The sequence below is a fragment of the Ceratotherium simum genome, chromosome 18 (assembly GCF_057802395.1).
Source record: "Ceratotherium simum simum isolate JZ-2026a chromosome 18, ASM5780239v1, whole genome shotgun sequence".
NCBI classification, from domain to species: domain Eukaryota; kingdom Metazoa; phylum Chordata; class Mammalia; order Perissodactyla; family Rhinocerotidae; genus Ceratotherium; species Ceratotherium simum.
This window is the reverse complement of record NC_141917.1, coordinates 14123124-14138220: the sequence shown is the minus strand read 5'-3', so window position 1 is coordinate 14138220 and position 15097 is coordinate 14123124. Positions and strand designations below refer to the sequence as shown.

Genomic DNA, 15097 nt, shown 5'->3' with positions numbered 1-15097 from the left:
GAAACCTTTTCTTCCCTCAGGGATAGTGATTGAAGCAAATATTGGCATTCACAAATGAAAGGGTGCTTAATCTCCTGTGTGTCTCAAGTAGGTGCTTGTCCTGAGTTGCTAATGGAATTTAAATTCCTCATGCCCTTGGGCTTATGAAAGTCTAGTTGTTGAAAAGTTAAAATTGAAAACGCTGAAAAATAACTTCTAATTGGCATCTGTTCATAGAAACTAGAATAACATAAGAAGTAACTGGTTTAGTGCCAACCTTCCAGATTATCTCCATGGATTGGATCATTGATGGTTTACGCACCCAGCCAAGTGGATGGAAGGGAGAAAGGGACAATTTCACAAACTGACTGATCTCTAATTCATTTGAAACTTGGTATAAAAAGAAAGAGAGCTCCAAATAAAACACCAAGCTCCCCCCGAGGGAGCTGGGGCTCAGCTTCTCAGGGCAGAAAGAGCCGACACACTCAAGTGGCGCCTCCTGGTTCCTGTCTCCGGCGGAGTTGCTCAAGGACCTATTGGGTCTGAGAAAGTGAAGCCTTCAAATTGAGTGCCATGTAATTTCTTAATCTCGTGTTTGCTTATTTAATCCTCCGGTTGACATCTCTTATTTGCTTCGTCATGGTTCTAATTCTGTGAGTGTTTGTGCAGAGAAACAAATCCCTGTTTTTATTTTGTTTCTCGGCCTACGCACACTCACACACAAATACGCACACATGCAGAGGAACAGATTCTGTGTCCACAGGATTAAAAGAAATTCTAACACATTGCACTAAGAAATGTTAAAATCTGTAAGTGGATACTCCTGACTGACCTTTCTAAGAAAAATTCAGCAGGGTTACCATCAACAGATCTTCACCAGCACCAGAGAGCATGAGACCATTAGTCACTCGCGGAGAATGAAAGGTCTGCGAGGCTCCGGGCCAGAGCGTATTTATAGGTGTGATGGGTGAAGCAGCTGCTTGTCACAGTTGCTGGGTGACAGCTTAAGTTATAACAAATTCCTTTTTAAAAAAGTTTATCAGTATGGGATGTTGACATAGTTAACTTTCTGAAAGATATTGTTTGGCTTCCATTTCCAATTCCTATAGATTAAAAATAAAATCAAATGGTGTGAAATAATGCATATTCTCTGAAGGTAGTATGACAGAATTCTTCTAAACATCTTTGGAAATGATTATTGCAATATGAATTCTTAGGGATATGAAAAGTCTAAAAAGTGACTAGAAAAGGGTGTGTGTGTGTGTATGTTTGAGAGGAAACAACAATATCTGAAAATGTTCCCCAGTGGATTGAGGTTGCTCAACAAAAACAAAAAAGGGCCTCATTTTTCTCTATCCCACATGAAGGCTGGATATTCGTTGATCTTCACCTTCTGGCCTACTCAGCTCAGGGGGCCCAGTCCTGTTCTCCTGGATATCACCAGTGCTCCTGGGTCACGTGAGAGTGGTGTCTGCAGAAGGTGCTCGAGTTTCCAGGGATCCCCGTGGAGAAGTCAAGTCTTAGGACCCAAGTTTTGCCAGAAGGAATTCCACACAAAACACTGATTTCCAGTTCAGGAAACTTTTGGAATAAATGAAGCATATTTCCTAATTACCTAATTTTGAAAACAGTTTAACTCTCCATTTGTGAGGAAAAAAAATTAAAACTATTCCGTATAAATGAATGTTGGTTTCCAAATTTTTAGGACTTTTTGTCTATTGTTTTATACATTTTTATACATAAAAAGGAATACATGCTAATTATTGACCATATGTAACATATAGAAATATTCAAATGAGTGAATAAAAATCATACATCATGTCACTAAATAACCACTATTTCTGATATTTTTTTCTTCATTGGTTATTCATTCATTGTTTATATTCATTCATTCATTCAATATTTTATGTGCCTCATAGATGTCAAGCTCTGTTAGCTGCTGAAGACAAAGCCATGTCCACAAATTCCTTCATGGAATTTAAAATCTAGTGGGGAGTCAATATCACAAACATAAATTAACTACAATTGATAATGGCTACAAAAGAAAATGGTGTATCGATGGGGGCTGGGGAGGGGGCTTATGTGGAGAGGATTCCATGAGAAAATGTATACAGAGTGCATAACACAGCACCTGGCTCGTGGGGAGAACTCAGCAAGTGATAGCTGCGATAATGATTATCATTGGCACGTGAATTGGAATCACTTTGTGGGTCCTAACTTAGAAAGAGCTGAAGTAGTGGAGAGAGAAAATAGGAATCTAAACTCTTTGGTCCTTAGTTTTACCTGGGAACCAAAGCTTCTTTTTAGCTGTTTCTGTTTCTGGAGCTTGGCATTTAGGGATTCCATAATCCTTCTCATGTTACTGCTATAATGCTCTTCCCCACTCATCTTTGAAGTGATCCCGGTGTTCCAATCCAGAGAGTGTTCTTCCTGTATCCCACCTCAGTTCCATTTATTACATCCCTATTCCATTGTGTATTAGTTCTGTGACCTTGAGCAAGATAGTTAACATACCTGGGCCTCAATTTCCCCATCTGTAAGATAGGAACAATACATAGCACCTCAGGCACAGGTTAGTTGTAGGGATTGAATGAGATAGTAAGTTTACAACATATGGAGCAGTCCCTGGCCCCTGGTAAGTGTTAGCTGTCATTCTTGTCTCATGCTGCCTGAAACTCCCTTTACTTGAATTGTTAATCAACTGCGTTGACTTAAATTATTTACCCTGTCATCTTTCCATTCTACTAAAAATTGTCACCTAGATAAAACTCTGTCGTACTAAACTCTGTGTAATCTTATACCATAACTCTTTTTAAATAGTTGTTTCTACCTCATGCTTTTAAATATTATGCAGTTCTCCATTGCTCCCATGAAAAATGTAGTACTTTATTTTGTGTTGCAAATGGCAGAACCAAACTGAAGCCAGCTTAAGGCTAAAAGGAAATTGGCTTCCACAAAGGGGACGTCCATGGATGGCTTTGCCTTGGACCTTGGGCTTCACGGGACCGAAGCACTCAGTCCAGACCATGAGGATTCATCATATTCTCGACTCCCACCCACACACTCCTTGTGCCTTCTCGCTCTTTCTCCATCGACTCCCAGTTGCCTGTCTCTTATTGGTAATCATCTCCTCAAATCTAAAGCTCAAGAAAGATGTGAAAGGATTTGGGCTTTGATATATTAAAAAACCTAATTTTTTGCTTTTGAAAAATAACTTTCTTATAAAAATATTTTTTGACATAAGTTCACTAGTATATGCTAAAAAGATTTATTATCTTGTAGAATGTACAATAATGCAAAGATAATATCTTTTCTTTAACAAGTTCTCCTTGTATATCCAATCCCCAACTTAGTTTTTGAATTCTTTTTTTCCCCCGATAGCCCTAGATACAATCAGAGGTCATTTTATACAGGTGAGTTTCATGTATAGTGAATGTGTGTGTAATCGTTTTGGGGTCCCAGGTAAACTTTCACTTACTGGTCGGGGACTGGGCCTTAGTCCTCTCTAAGTGCCTGGAGCCAGGAATGGTGACTGACAGTTAACTGCACTCAGCTCTTGTTTATTGAAATGAATGGAAGGGAAATGATAACTGAGAGAGGTTATTTGTTCTATGGCAACATTCATTTGTTTCAGCATTATTTTTTCTTGTGCTCAGACACTGGGCGAAAGAGATGAAACAGGCTGCTGGCACGTTCTCTCTGACAGAATTACAATCTGTTTTTAAAGAGCATGAGAGTGTCACATTTCTTAGTCTTGCGGAACCCCCTAATGGAGAATACTGTGCGCTGCATGCAGAAACTCAAGTGCATTCGAATTGCTTTTATGTAGCCATTAAACTGTACAGAGACAAACTTGACTATTAATATAAAATTTAAACTTTTTTTGATAAATACATTTTTTAAAGAAAAAAAGGTATACAATAATTTATAAGCTAGGTATGAAAGTAAAATTAAAATCATTCAGATCTCAATTTGACCATGTGAGTTATTTGGTTCATAACAAAAGTCACTACTTTGTATTCCTACAAATGACTCAGTTAAGTTACTTAAAATCAGTTTGATCCTTTTGGGGCTTGCTTTTAAGACTTATGAGGACCAGAGCAGCGTTTAGTCTAGGACTAATTATTCTCTGCTACTGAGGCAAGACCCTTCTGAGTAGTTCTCTTGCCAATGTCTGTGAATTTTGAGGTTTTCCAGTCTAGTTGGGGGACCAGGCGTCATTCCCGACCCTGTGTGTGCACAGGACTCTGTTCTCCTCATGCTTTCTGATGGCTTTTCCTGGCCTCTGGTTCCTCACACACATGCACCAGTAGCCCCCTCAGCTGAAGACTCGGGGGACCCCCGCAGATGGCCAGGGTTCTCTCTGCAGGCTCTACTCTTCCACACTTTGTCCTGCCAACTTCACCCTCTTTGGTCTTCTCCTTGGACCCTGAGTTCTGTCTCCTCAACTCAGACAGTCGCTGTGATCCACCTGGGTTGCCCCTCCCTTCTCCGTGGCCTGAAAACTCAAGGCACTGAGCTGGACGATCACAGGATGTGCCATCTCTCAGGGATCGTCGTCCTTCCTTGCATAATGTCCAGGGTCTTGAAAATCGTTGTTTCATATATTTTGTTTTTTTCTTTTTTTGGTTGTTTCAGATGGAAGGGCAAATTGAATCCCTGATACATCATCTTGCCTGAAGGAAATTCTCCTCTGGTCTTTATTTTTGACATGGACTTCCATGCAAGTTCCTCACAGGGTGTTGCTCACAGTGACTCTTAGGGTGAGAGTCAGCTAGGACACTTATTCAAAATGCAGGTTTCTGAGCTTCATCCCAGGCCTGCTCCATCTCAGTCTCTGGAGTGAGGCTCAGACAGAGCTGCTGTTTACACAGTGCCTTGGGAACTGCCTAAAGGGATGACTTTGCCCAGACCACCTAATATATATACTTAATGGTATTCTGTAGGGATATGGAGGCAGAAAGAAGGGATGTTGGCTTCAAAATCGATCGGGAAGCCAGAGCTCCCTTCTGTGATAAAGCAAGGCTGCTTGGCTGAGGAGCCATCTTCCTAATTTTTATTCCCTTTGAAGGGGAACAAAATTTGCCACCCCCAACTGAGGCTCTTTAACATGAGGATTATTTTAGGATGATTATTTTTAAGAAACAACCGACTCAGAAAGTTTTTCTTGTTACCTCCCCCTTAACTGCCTAAAAGAATTCAGACAAATGGCCTATAACAAGAACAGAGCTATCACCAGAGATATCCACAAAGAATAGGGGCAAAGCGTGGTGGGGGGAGACTGGCAGGGCCTAGAGATCAGAGTCCTCTCCATGTCCCATTGTTTCTGCAGGGCATGGCAAATATTTGTTTACCAAACATTTGGTTTTCCATCTCCATGTGAATTGTCTTCCTCGCCTTTGAAGTCTCAAACCACTACCCCCAACCAATATCCTCCTTTGTCTTTGGCTAAAGATGGTATTTAAGGTGGTGGCTTGGGCCATTTTGGCGAGTTACTCAGTTTTCCTGGGTTTTTCTCATGTATACATATTATTAAACTTTGTTTGATTTTCTCCTGTTCATCTGCCTCCTGTCAATTTAATTCTTAGACCAGCCAGAAGAACCTAGAAGAGTAGAGGAAAATTTCTTCCTCCTCTGCACCTTCAGGTTTCATAGGCAGGTGAAACCATAAATTCCTCAGCTGCTGAAAAAGTACTTGGCCCTGGCTTGGCATTCTTTGGTAAAGAATTGCTTACCTTGACCATGCAAAATGTCCTTTGTCAAAAATCTGCCTTTTAGTTTTTCTTAAGAAGGAGAATGTAACTCCTTACATGAAATCTGCCAGGGCCTTAGTTTTGGAACATTATTTTGAAAGCACTGCACAGCTGCAGATCCTTGGGCAAAAGCCCATTTGAAAGATGGCATAGCCATGAGGGGGCTGGGAGTTGTGACTCACTTGGAACCACTTGAACTGGATTCACCAAGAGTATGGGAATTTGGGAATGATGGTTGTGAGGAAAGGATTCTTAAGTGGTCCTTATGTTACCCAACCAAAGTGGGTTTGCCTCCTGGCAAGTTAAAATTAGACTCTCCACGAGAAGTAGTTGTCACACAAAGTAGGGGTTTATTTGCGGCCAATAGGAGACCACGTGGAATCATTTCCAAAGTCCTGGTTCTCCCTGAACAAAGGGAAGCAGATGCCTTTTATTTTGGGTGGGGAATGAATATTCAAAAGGGAGAGGTGGGTATTTGCTTGCGCAGGCTCAATTGGCATCTCTCGGCTCATCTGCATGGGCACTGCTTCTTGCAGTGAGGCTCAGTCTGGTTCATGGTGATTGCTGATTGCGTCTCTTAACATAACAACAGAAAAAACCAATTTGGAGAAACAGTTAAATGCTTCCAAAACCTCCCTTGAGTTCCTCTGGGTGATTAGTCAGAGCTACCTATCTCATGGCTGGAGTGTGTAGCAGGTTCATCCCTTGGTGAAGGCAAGGGATGAGTGAAAGAGAAAGCTGGAAGGAAGAAACAAGGTGGTGCAGAAGGGAAGGAAGAAGGAAGGAAGGAAAGAAAGAAAGAAGGATGGATGAACCAAAGAACCTTACTGGAAAATGTATGTTCTCTCAGAAACTAAGGAGGAAAAAAATAAGCCCTGGAATATTATACTGAAGCCATTCGTAACTAATTTTCACTCTCGGATAAGCTTCAATCGTAGAAGACCTATTCTCTTTGTGTAAGAACTTGGTAAAGCTTCAAACTGTTTTTAAGCCTCCTTATATGTTAGTTGGGCCTTACATACGTAGCACGTTGGTCAGCGCCAAGGATGGTGGGAAGACCGCCACACACCATGTAAAAGATCTGTTTCCCAAGCACCATCCAGTATTCACAGGAGATCCTTTCTCTGATTATGTGTTTTCCAGACAATGCTTTCTAGGAAAACCTAGAGTTTCACTATGGAGCAACTCAGAGTGTGTGTGTGTGTGTGTGTGTGTGTGTGTAGACATCATCTGTATTAAACGTCAACCAACCACCAAGCATGAATCTGAGTGTTTGGATTCTGCACACGAAGTGCTCTTTTTTCCTGGAAAACGTGGGTCCTAAATGCTGCCGTGTTGGTATTGGTCAGTCACACCTCATTCCTCCTGACTGTAGAAAGGAGTGAGGAGGAACTTTAAATGTTCCTTCTTGTTCTAAAGAGTGGTCTAAAGACCATGATATGTAGTCTCTTCAAAGGATGTCATTGAATTTATTCATCCTTTGATGGGGGTACATGTTTTAAAGGAAAAAGAACTGTACTGGAAATCAGGAGTCCTGGCCTCGGGTCGTGGCTCTGGCCCAACTAGCTGAGAAAACTTGGGTTTCATTTTCTTTATCCATAAAATAAGGGAATTTGAAAAGTTGACATCAAATGTTTTGTCTCATTCTAAATTATGTAACAATATTATATATTATTCAATTATACATTGTGTAACTATATTACCTAAATTGAACTGTGGTGACATAAGTTAATGGTAGATTACATATAATGGGAGACAATAGAAATGTATGTTCCATTGGTACTCAGAATTAATCAATGGACAATTGAAAACTGTTATGAAACTCCCCGAGAGTGACTCCTCTGGGTCCGTGTTTCATTTAAAGAAATGTAGAGTGACATCTCTTCTTTGCCCTTGAATTCAGATTTTTTTTTAAATCATACATATTCCCCTTAAATTTTATTCAGCACAATCTGTACATTTATTTTTATCTCAAATGTTTGCTACTCTTTCCAGAACTCATTGGGTTAGATAATATTTTTGCATTTTACACAATGAATTTCTCATTTTTGTTTGTGATTATAACAATAATTCAAATATCAACTAGAATTATTTAAGGTTATTATGTTAATATAAGTATTAGTAACAATGGGATTTATCGTCCCAAAATACTGTCACATGAGGCTTTTTCCAAAGGGAAGAAATTTATATAAATAAGAGTATCATCTTATGGCTATGGAAAAAATCACAAGTTGAATATTCTCTTGTTCCTTCTTCCCACCATAGTATCTATAGATACAGAGAGGAACAGTGCTATAGGTATTCAGTTTTTGTTGGTTTGAAATAATATTAAACACACCAAGTATAATGTAAGACACAGAGGGGGCACTTGATAGCTTTTTCTTGAATAAACGAATAAGATAATGGATGGATGGATACTGAGGTTTCTTCAAGTCCACTATGAAAAGATCCTTAAATGCAAAACAGAAGTTTTAGTCATTTCACTGCAATATGTATTAAGCACCTTTAGTTGTATGAAGACTTTGCTATATAACATTATCTCTATGGAGACAATTTAGGTAATTTTAGGTAATTTAGTATTAGACTGAGCTCCTTTCCAATTTTAGAGCATTTACTACTAGAGTAGTGAAATATGTATGCAGATGTGGTGTCACTTCTGAGACATGTATCCTAAAGGTGGTATTAGAACAAGGTTCCAGTATCTATACAAAGTACCATATACTCAAAAAATTAGGGGCTGGCCCAATGGCGTAGCAGTTAAGTTCGAGCGCTCCGCTTTGGCAGCCTGGGGTTCACAGGTTCAGATCCCAGGCATGGACTGACGCACCACTTGTCAAGCCATGCTGTGGCGGCATCCCATATAAAGTGGAGGAAGATGGGCACAGATGTTAGCCCAGGGCCAGTCTTCCTTAGCAAAAAGAGGAGGATTGGCAATGGATGTTAGCTCAGGGCTAACCTTTCTCACATATACACACACACAAAAATTATTTTTCATGACTCTAGCCAGCAGAAATATTTTTACTTCACAAGTAAATAAACTGAGGCAAAAACTTAGAAGTAACATTTGTATTTTGACTATAGGATGTGAAGTGAGATATTCTCATGTAAGAATGTTATTAATTAAATAAAAAGCATGATTATATATTTAAATATCAACGTATTTTTAAATAAAGGCCATGTATATGTGTGTGTGTGTGTGTGTGGCTTCAAGAACAGTAATAAGTCACTTCTCGTGTATCCATCACCTGAGTTAAGAAATAGAACATGACCAATACCCAAGAAGCTCCCTCATGACTTGTCACATTCCCTACTTACCCCACCTTAGGTAATCCCTCTCCTGAATCTTGTTTTTTATCATTTTCTTGCTTAAATGATCTGTTAACTTAGGGTGATTTTGAGCTTTATATAAATGAAATCATACTCTATATATTCTTCTGTGATTTTTTCTCTCAATATTATGATTCTGAGGTTCGTACACAGACATGGAGTTGGAGTTTATTCGTTTTCACTGTTGTTTCATCTTTCATTGCTTAAACACAACTCACTATTTGTTCATTCTCCTAATGAAAGTATATTTTGAATTTGTTTCAAAATATGAAATATTCATTCATTCCACTTTAATCATTAAAAAATGATAAATCATTCTAAGTTTTTCGCTGATTTTTGTTAGACTTATATTTGCCAAACAGTTTGACCAAATCCTTAAATACTACTCAATATGCATAGATAACAAATTAAAATCTATATTTCTGTCATCTTTATGGTTCCATTAAACTGAGCAGTGGCCTAGCTTATCCTTGCCAATTTGCAACAAGTCTGTGTTGTTCTGAGAAGGGAAGCCACAGTTTAGTATATTATATTTCCTTTACCATTGCAGCTTTTACTCTCCTGGACAAAATCTTTTCCCATTAAGCAGACATATTTGCAAGATTTTGTTTCAGATAGTGGCTTCCTAGCCGTGCACTTAGTGTTTCTTTTAATAGGTCTGGAATCATTCATAAGGTATGCAAACCTAGTACTAGATTTGGTCACCAATGAAAGCAAGCTTGCTCAGTGATTCGAGAAGGAGTAGAGTTGATGGATACATAAACCACTCCCTGACAGCTAAGCATCCCCAAAAGTTCACTTCTTATGACAGGTAGGAAATCATCTGGCAAATGTCTACCTAGAGGAATAGCATCAGCCTGGGCAACTGGTAGCTCAGTGACTCTCTGAAAGAGCATTAGTTGAGGCTGACAGAACAAAGAAAAAGGAAAATGAAATACTTGTTTTTTTTCTTTTTTAAGGCTATTGCACTCATTTAGACTTGAATTAAAATTTATATTAAGAAAGGGAATTTTAATTATTTACAAATTGTCTTAGTATTCAAAATATGTTAAAAAAAATAACGGAATCTATATATACGCAATTTCTGTGTAGTTGACCATCTAAGGGCCAAGGTAGTTTTGATTTGTCTTCGGGCTACTGAACTTGAATCCAGAAATCAGTCTCACCTTGACACCCTTCCAGTCATAGCTCAGATGATAGGTCACTAATAATCCTTGTCTTCTACTAGAAGCATTAATTTATTGCCGTATCCTTAGCTCTATGGCAGTGGTGGCACTAAAAATTAACTATGAAATGAATGAATTTGGGGGCCCGTAACAGAGCCTGTCTGAACTGGTATATTTTTGTGCTGAGTTAGGACTGCCAGAGTGGGATTTGAACTTGATATCATTGTAATTTTAGGGAAGGCCCTGTATTTGCATGTGTCTTCTTCCTGGAGCAATTGTTACTACTTTTTAGCTCACTGAGCTTCCTGTGGAAAAATGAGGGCGAGAGCACACAGCACATTGCCTGGCCCCTGCATCTCATTCACCACATTCTGTGATGATGGTTAGGAAAAGATGCTATAGAAAAATACGAGATACTGTGAGATCCTGTTGAGTTTAGCAATTTTCTGTCAAGTTGACCCATCATAGTATATGTTGAAAATGCATTGTTGGTGTTGATGATAATGATTATAAGATTAATGCCAAGGTTTCTTTCAAAGTACTGTGGCTTCCCTAACCTTAAGGTTCAAAACGTTTTTAACAAGTCCTACAAGGCCCTGTACGGTCTAGATCCCTTCCTACCTTCTCAGCTTCGTGCAGTGTTATTCTTCTGGTTCACTTTGGTAGAGCCACACTAGAGGTCAATAGAGTAGTGCTTCTAGCTCCTTCTTCCTCCTGGACCTCTGCTTACATTGTACATTGTTCTTTCTGGAACTCTCTGAGCCCTTTTGGTAAACACTTGCTAATCCAGATTTTAGCTTAAAGTGACTTCTTCAGAGAAGATGTCCCAAAGCCCCCACTCTATACTTCTTCCTTGCTTGTCCCTCGTTGTAACTGAGTAATTGTGTAGCTAGTTGTTTGACTCATATCGCTTTTCTTAGCATGAGAGCTTCATTAGGTGGGTATCTGGCTTGTTCCCGTCTGAATTCATAAGGCTTTTCCAGAGAGTGTGGTCAACAGTAGGTGCTCAAATAATATTTGCTAAAGCAATGAATGTTGAATGACTCATCCAAAGTTCAGTTAAAAATTTTTGTTTTCTTTTTCTCTCTTTAGCTGGGAAGTTGTCAATTCCAAACCAGATGAAAGACCCAGGCTCAGCCACTGTTTTGCAGAGTCATGGATGAATTTCAGCATATTTCTTCAAGAAATGTCTCTTTTTAAACAGCAGAGCCCTGGCAAGGCAAGTTTTCCAGTACAGGAAAATTACTGTATGTGCTTTAAAATGTGCAATAAACTTGGAAACAAATGAATTAACTTATTTTATCAGCTTGTAAGTGTTCTCCAATTCAGAATATAATATATTAATAACACATGCATAAAAGCTGAATATCAGCAAGGTTCAGAAATGTTAGTGTGTTAACACTATAAAATCCTCAACCTCATATTTTGAGATTGGATTGGTTTTCTATTTTATACATATTTATCTAGCTCATTAACTAAAATGAATGGTGATTGGTCTTATCAGCTAGACCAAGGAGAAAAAAAATGTCTTATTAAGAATTCCAGTTTATGGTATTTAGGCTGGTACTGAAGTCAAATGGAGATGAACACATAGTCCTTTGAGGGTGCTTTTGGAAATAATTGAGTCTCACTTTCAATCTAAAAAGTGGAGATTCTTACATTATTTATTTAAGAAAAAAAACTTTTGGCAAAAGCATTTATAGTGATTATATAAATGGAATGACTATTTTTCCAATTAAGATGAAAACCAGTGAGAAGAAGAGTCATAAGTGGTTTGAAAGGGATTACATGGAGAAGTGCACACACTGGTAGTATTTTTATGTGTAGAGGCAGCTTCAGCTGCGATCTTTATAGCATGGGTGAGGAGGTGAGAGCCATCAGCAGACACTTTTCCTTCCAATGTTATGTTCAAGTTTCTGTAGTTGGAAGGAAGAGCCTAGGAATGTCAGCATTTAAAAATCCCTCCCATTGTACTATGTACAGGCAATCTCTTTACTTCGGTAGTATTAAATAATGGAACTATGCTTGGACACATATTAAAGTGGCAACATTGTATATGGATGGGTTTTTTTAATCACTGAAGACAATTTTTAGAATAGATATCTGTATGGTGGGGAGGGGAGGCTGCATTTTTGATGCCTATTTTACTGAAATGATTAAACACATTTTTAGAAGATTCCGAAACTAAAACTTCTGCATTGGATTGCATTAATGTGCCCCAAGTCAATTAGTTTAAGGTGATGATGCTACAAATGTAGTGGATAATATGAAATCCCTTTGCAAAACTGAATTCTGGATATAGTAATGCTTTCATAGACTTATTTATTCTTTCAACTTTTATGGTCTTTCCTCTTCCATTTTACTGCCAGAATTCCATATTCTTCAAGGGCCCCTGGTGTTTCAGAAATAGCTCTTCATTTTGGTCCACAAGTTCGTCTCTTCTCCCTTTGACTATTAACCCTGTGCCAAAGAATGAAAAATCAAAGTTAATCTGAATTTTAGACCCCTTTGCTGTTTCTCTTAATTTATTGATCAGAATTATGTATCCTTTCCTTGTGTGTCTTTCTGAAATTCCCCTAATGAATTTTCTTTGCTTATGAGTTTAATTTAATACTATAATTTAAAGATAAAGCAAGAGCAGTAAGGTGATTTATTTTTAAGCCTAGAGTGTGGAAAACAAGTGAAGACTTTATGGGAGAATTTATCTGTCTTGATATTTAAATTTCTTAAAACAACCAAGCTGTTTTTGGTCATAACTGGCAGAGGGAAGGAAAATAATCACATTTTACTGTAGGAATTTCATTTCATTCACAGTTGGTTTCTAGGTGACCTAGAAGTGGGGTCAATTTGAGGGATGGTTATAGTTAGGAGGATAGTAATGACCAGTAGATTTATCCCAGCAGCTTATCAGCTCTGCAAATTACCATTATATTTATTTAAATGCCCCTAATTTCTATAACACGTTTGCTGTGTTTATGAATTTTGATGGGCTTCTAGAAGTAGTTTGAACTTGTGGATTTAGTTACCGGGATGCATTATTTTCAGTGAGTGATTCTGAGTAAAAGAAGTCCCTGGGGACATATTACTATTTAGTTCTTTTGCATCTGGCAGTAATATAGCCACAGGCATGATTAATGGGAGATGTTGTTCTCTGTGCCAGAAATTAACTTCTGGAACCAAAAATGATTGTTACTAAGTGTTTAAGTGGACTAAGGCTGGTTGAACACAGCATCATTAGTCAGATCCAAGTGTAAAAGAACTCTGTTTGAAAAACATTTGCCATAATGTGATAGATTGCATATGGATAAATAATTGTGTCTCCTGTGCTCTAAAGTGTCTTGGTGGTAAGCATAACTGTCACATGTTATTTGTTATTTCTAGTTTTGTCTCCTGGTCTGCAGTGTGTGCACATTTTTTACAGTCTTAGGAAGTTACATTCCTGGGGTTATACTCAGCTATCTACTGTGTAAGTATAGTAGAACATTTGGCTAATTGATGTGATGCATATGGTAATCATTTAATGGCCAACAAGACCTTCCATATTTTGGAAGAGAGAAATGAGTTCTTAATTATGAAGCAGGTTAATTATTCTTTAATTTCCTGCTGTACAAAGTTTTTCCTTTTCCTAGAGACATGTTTATATTTTAAAATTGGAAGAAGAGCTGCCAAAAGGCAGGGTTATGAGTGATTAATTTTATTTTAAATTATGTCAATAAAACTATAAATAAGCTATACGCCCCACCCTCCACAAACACACTAATACCTTTCTCCTTGTGCATGCTCTGTGGCTCAAAAAATAATTAAAACCAGTGAGATACCATTATACCCTCACCAGAATGGTTAAAATTAAAAATGCTGACTATATTAAGTATTAGCAAGGGTATGGAGCAACTGGAATTCTCACATACTGTTGGTGGGTAGGTAGAATGGTATAACCAGTTTGGATAACAGTTCGGCAGTTTCTTAAAAACTACTATATGACCCAGCCATTCCATAGCTAGAGAAATAAAAACATATGTCTACACAAAGACTTGTAAATGAATGTTCATAGCAGCTTTATTTGTAGTAGCCAAAAATGGAACACAATCCTTATGTCCATCAACAGATGTATGGATAAACAAACTGTGGTATATCCATACAATAGATTACTACTCAGCACTAAAAATTTAATACATGCAACAATCTGGATAAATCTCAAAATAATTAGGTTGAGTGGGAGAAGCTAGATAAAAAAGAGGACATACTGTATGATTCCATTTATATATAATTCAAACTTATCTTTAGTGACAAAACAGATCAATGGGGATCAGGTGGGATCAGGGAAAGGCAGGAGGGAAGGATTAATAGAAACATGAGGAAACTTTTAGAGGTGGTATATGTTCACTATCTTGATTGTGGTGATGTTTTCTTAGTTGTATGCATATGTGAAAACTTATCAAATTGTACACTTTAAATATGTGCAGTTTATGGTATGTCAACTAAAACTCAAAAACGCTGTAAAAAAAAAAAGTGCAGATTTCCTGCTTCTACTGAAAACTATGAAGATCTAGTGCTGCCACCTATAGATGGGGTGGGCACTCTCCACTTAACTAACCCTCTCATTTCCCTATTTTTCTTATATCAGTTTTTAAAAGTTATATATACTTCCTTGGCTTAGACATATTTGAGTTTGCAACTCCTATTTAAAAGGTGAATGGGCACATTTCCTAACAAAAACAAAGAAATAAACATTAGAGAGTACTTTCATTGTGGCAATCTTCATTTCTTTTTGTATTCCTAATACATAACACAAATGGCAAATGGTCTGAGCTCATCCATTCTCCCAAATAGAACTCACATAGAATATCAGCCTCTTGATCTGCCTTGTTTAGA

At 38.0% G+C, this 15097-nt stretch overlaps 1 protein-coding gene across 3 annotated transcripts in view; it reads left to right on the top strand.

Annotated features, from left to right (window-relative positions):
* Window positions 1-15097, top strand: part of RETREG1 (reticulophagy regulator 1) — a 141184-nt gene that overhangs the window by 117932 nt on the left and 8155 nt on the right. For all 3 annotated transcript variants that reach the window (XM_004422688.3, XM_087443155.1, XM_087443156.1), the window contains 2 exons: window positions 11318-11444; window positions 13607-13691. In XM_004422688.3, coding sequence (XP_004422745.1) covers window positions 11318-11444; window positions 13607-13691 — 212 coding nt within the window. The remainder of the gene's footprint in view (window positions 1-11317; window positions 11445-13606; window positions 13692-15097) is intronic.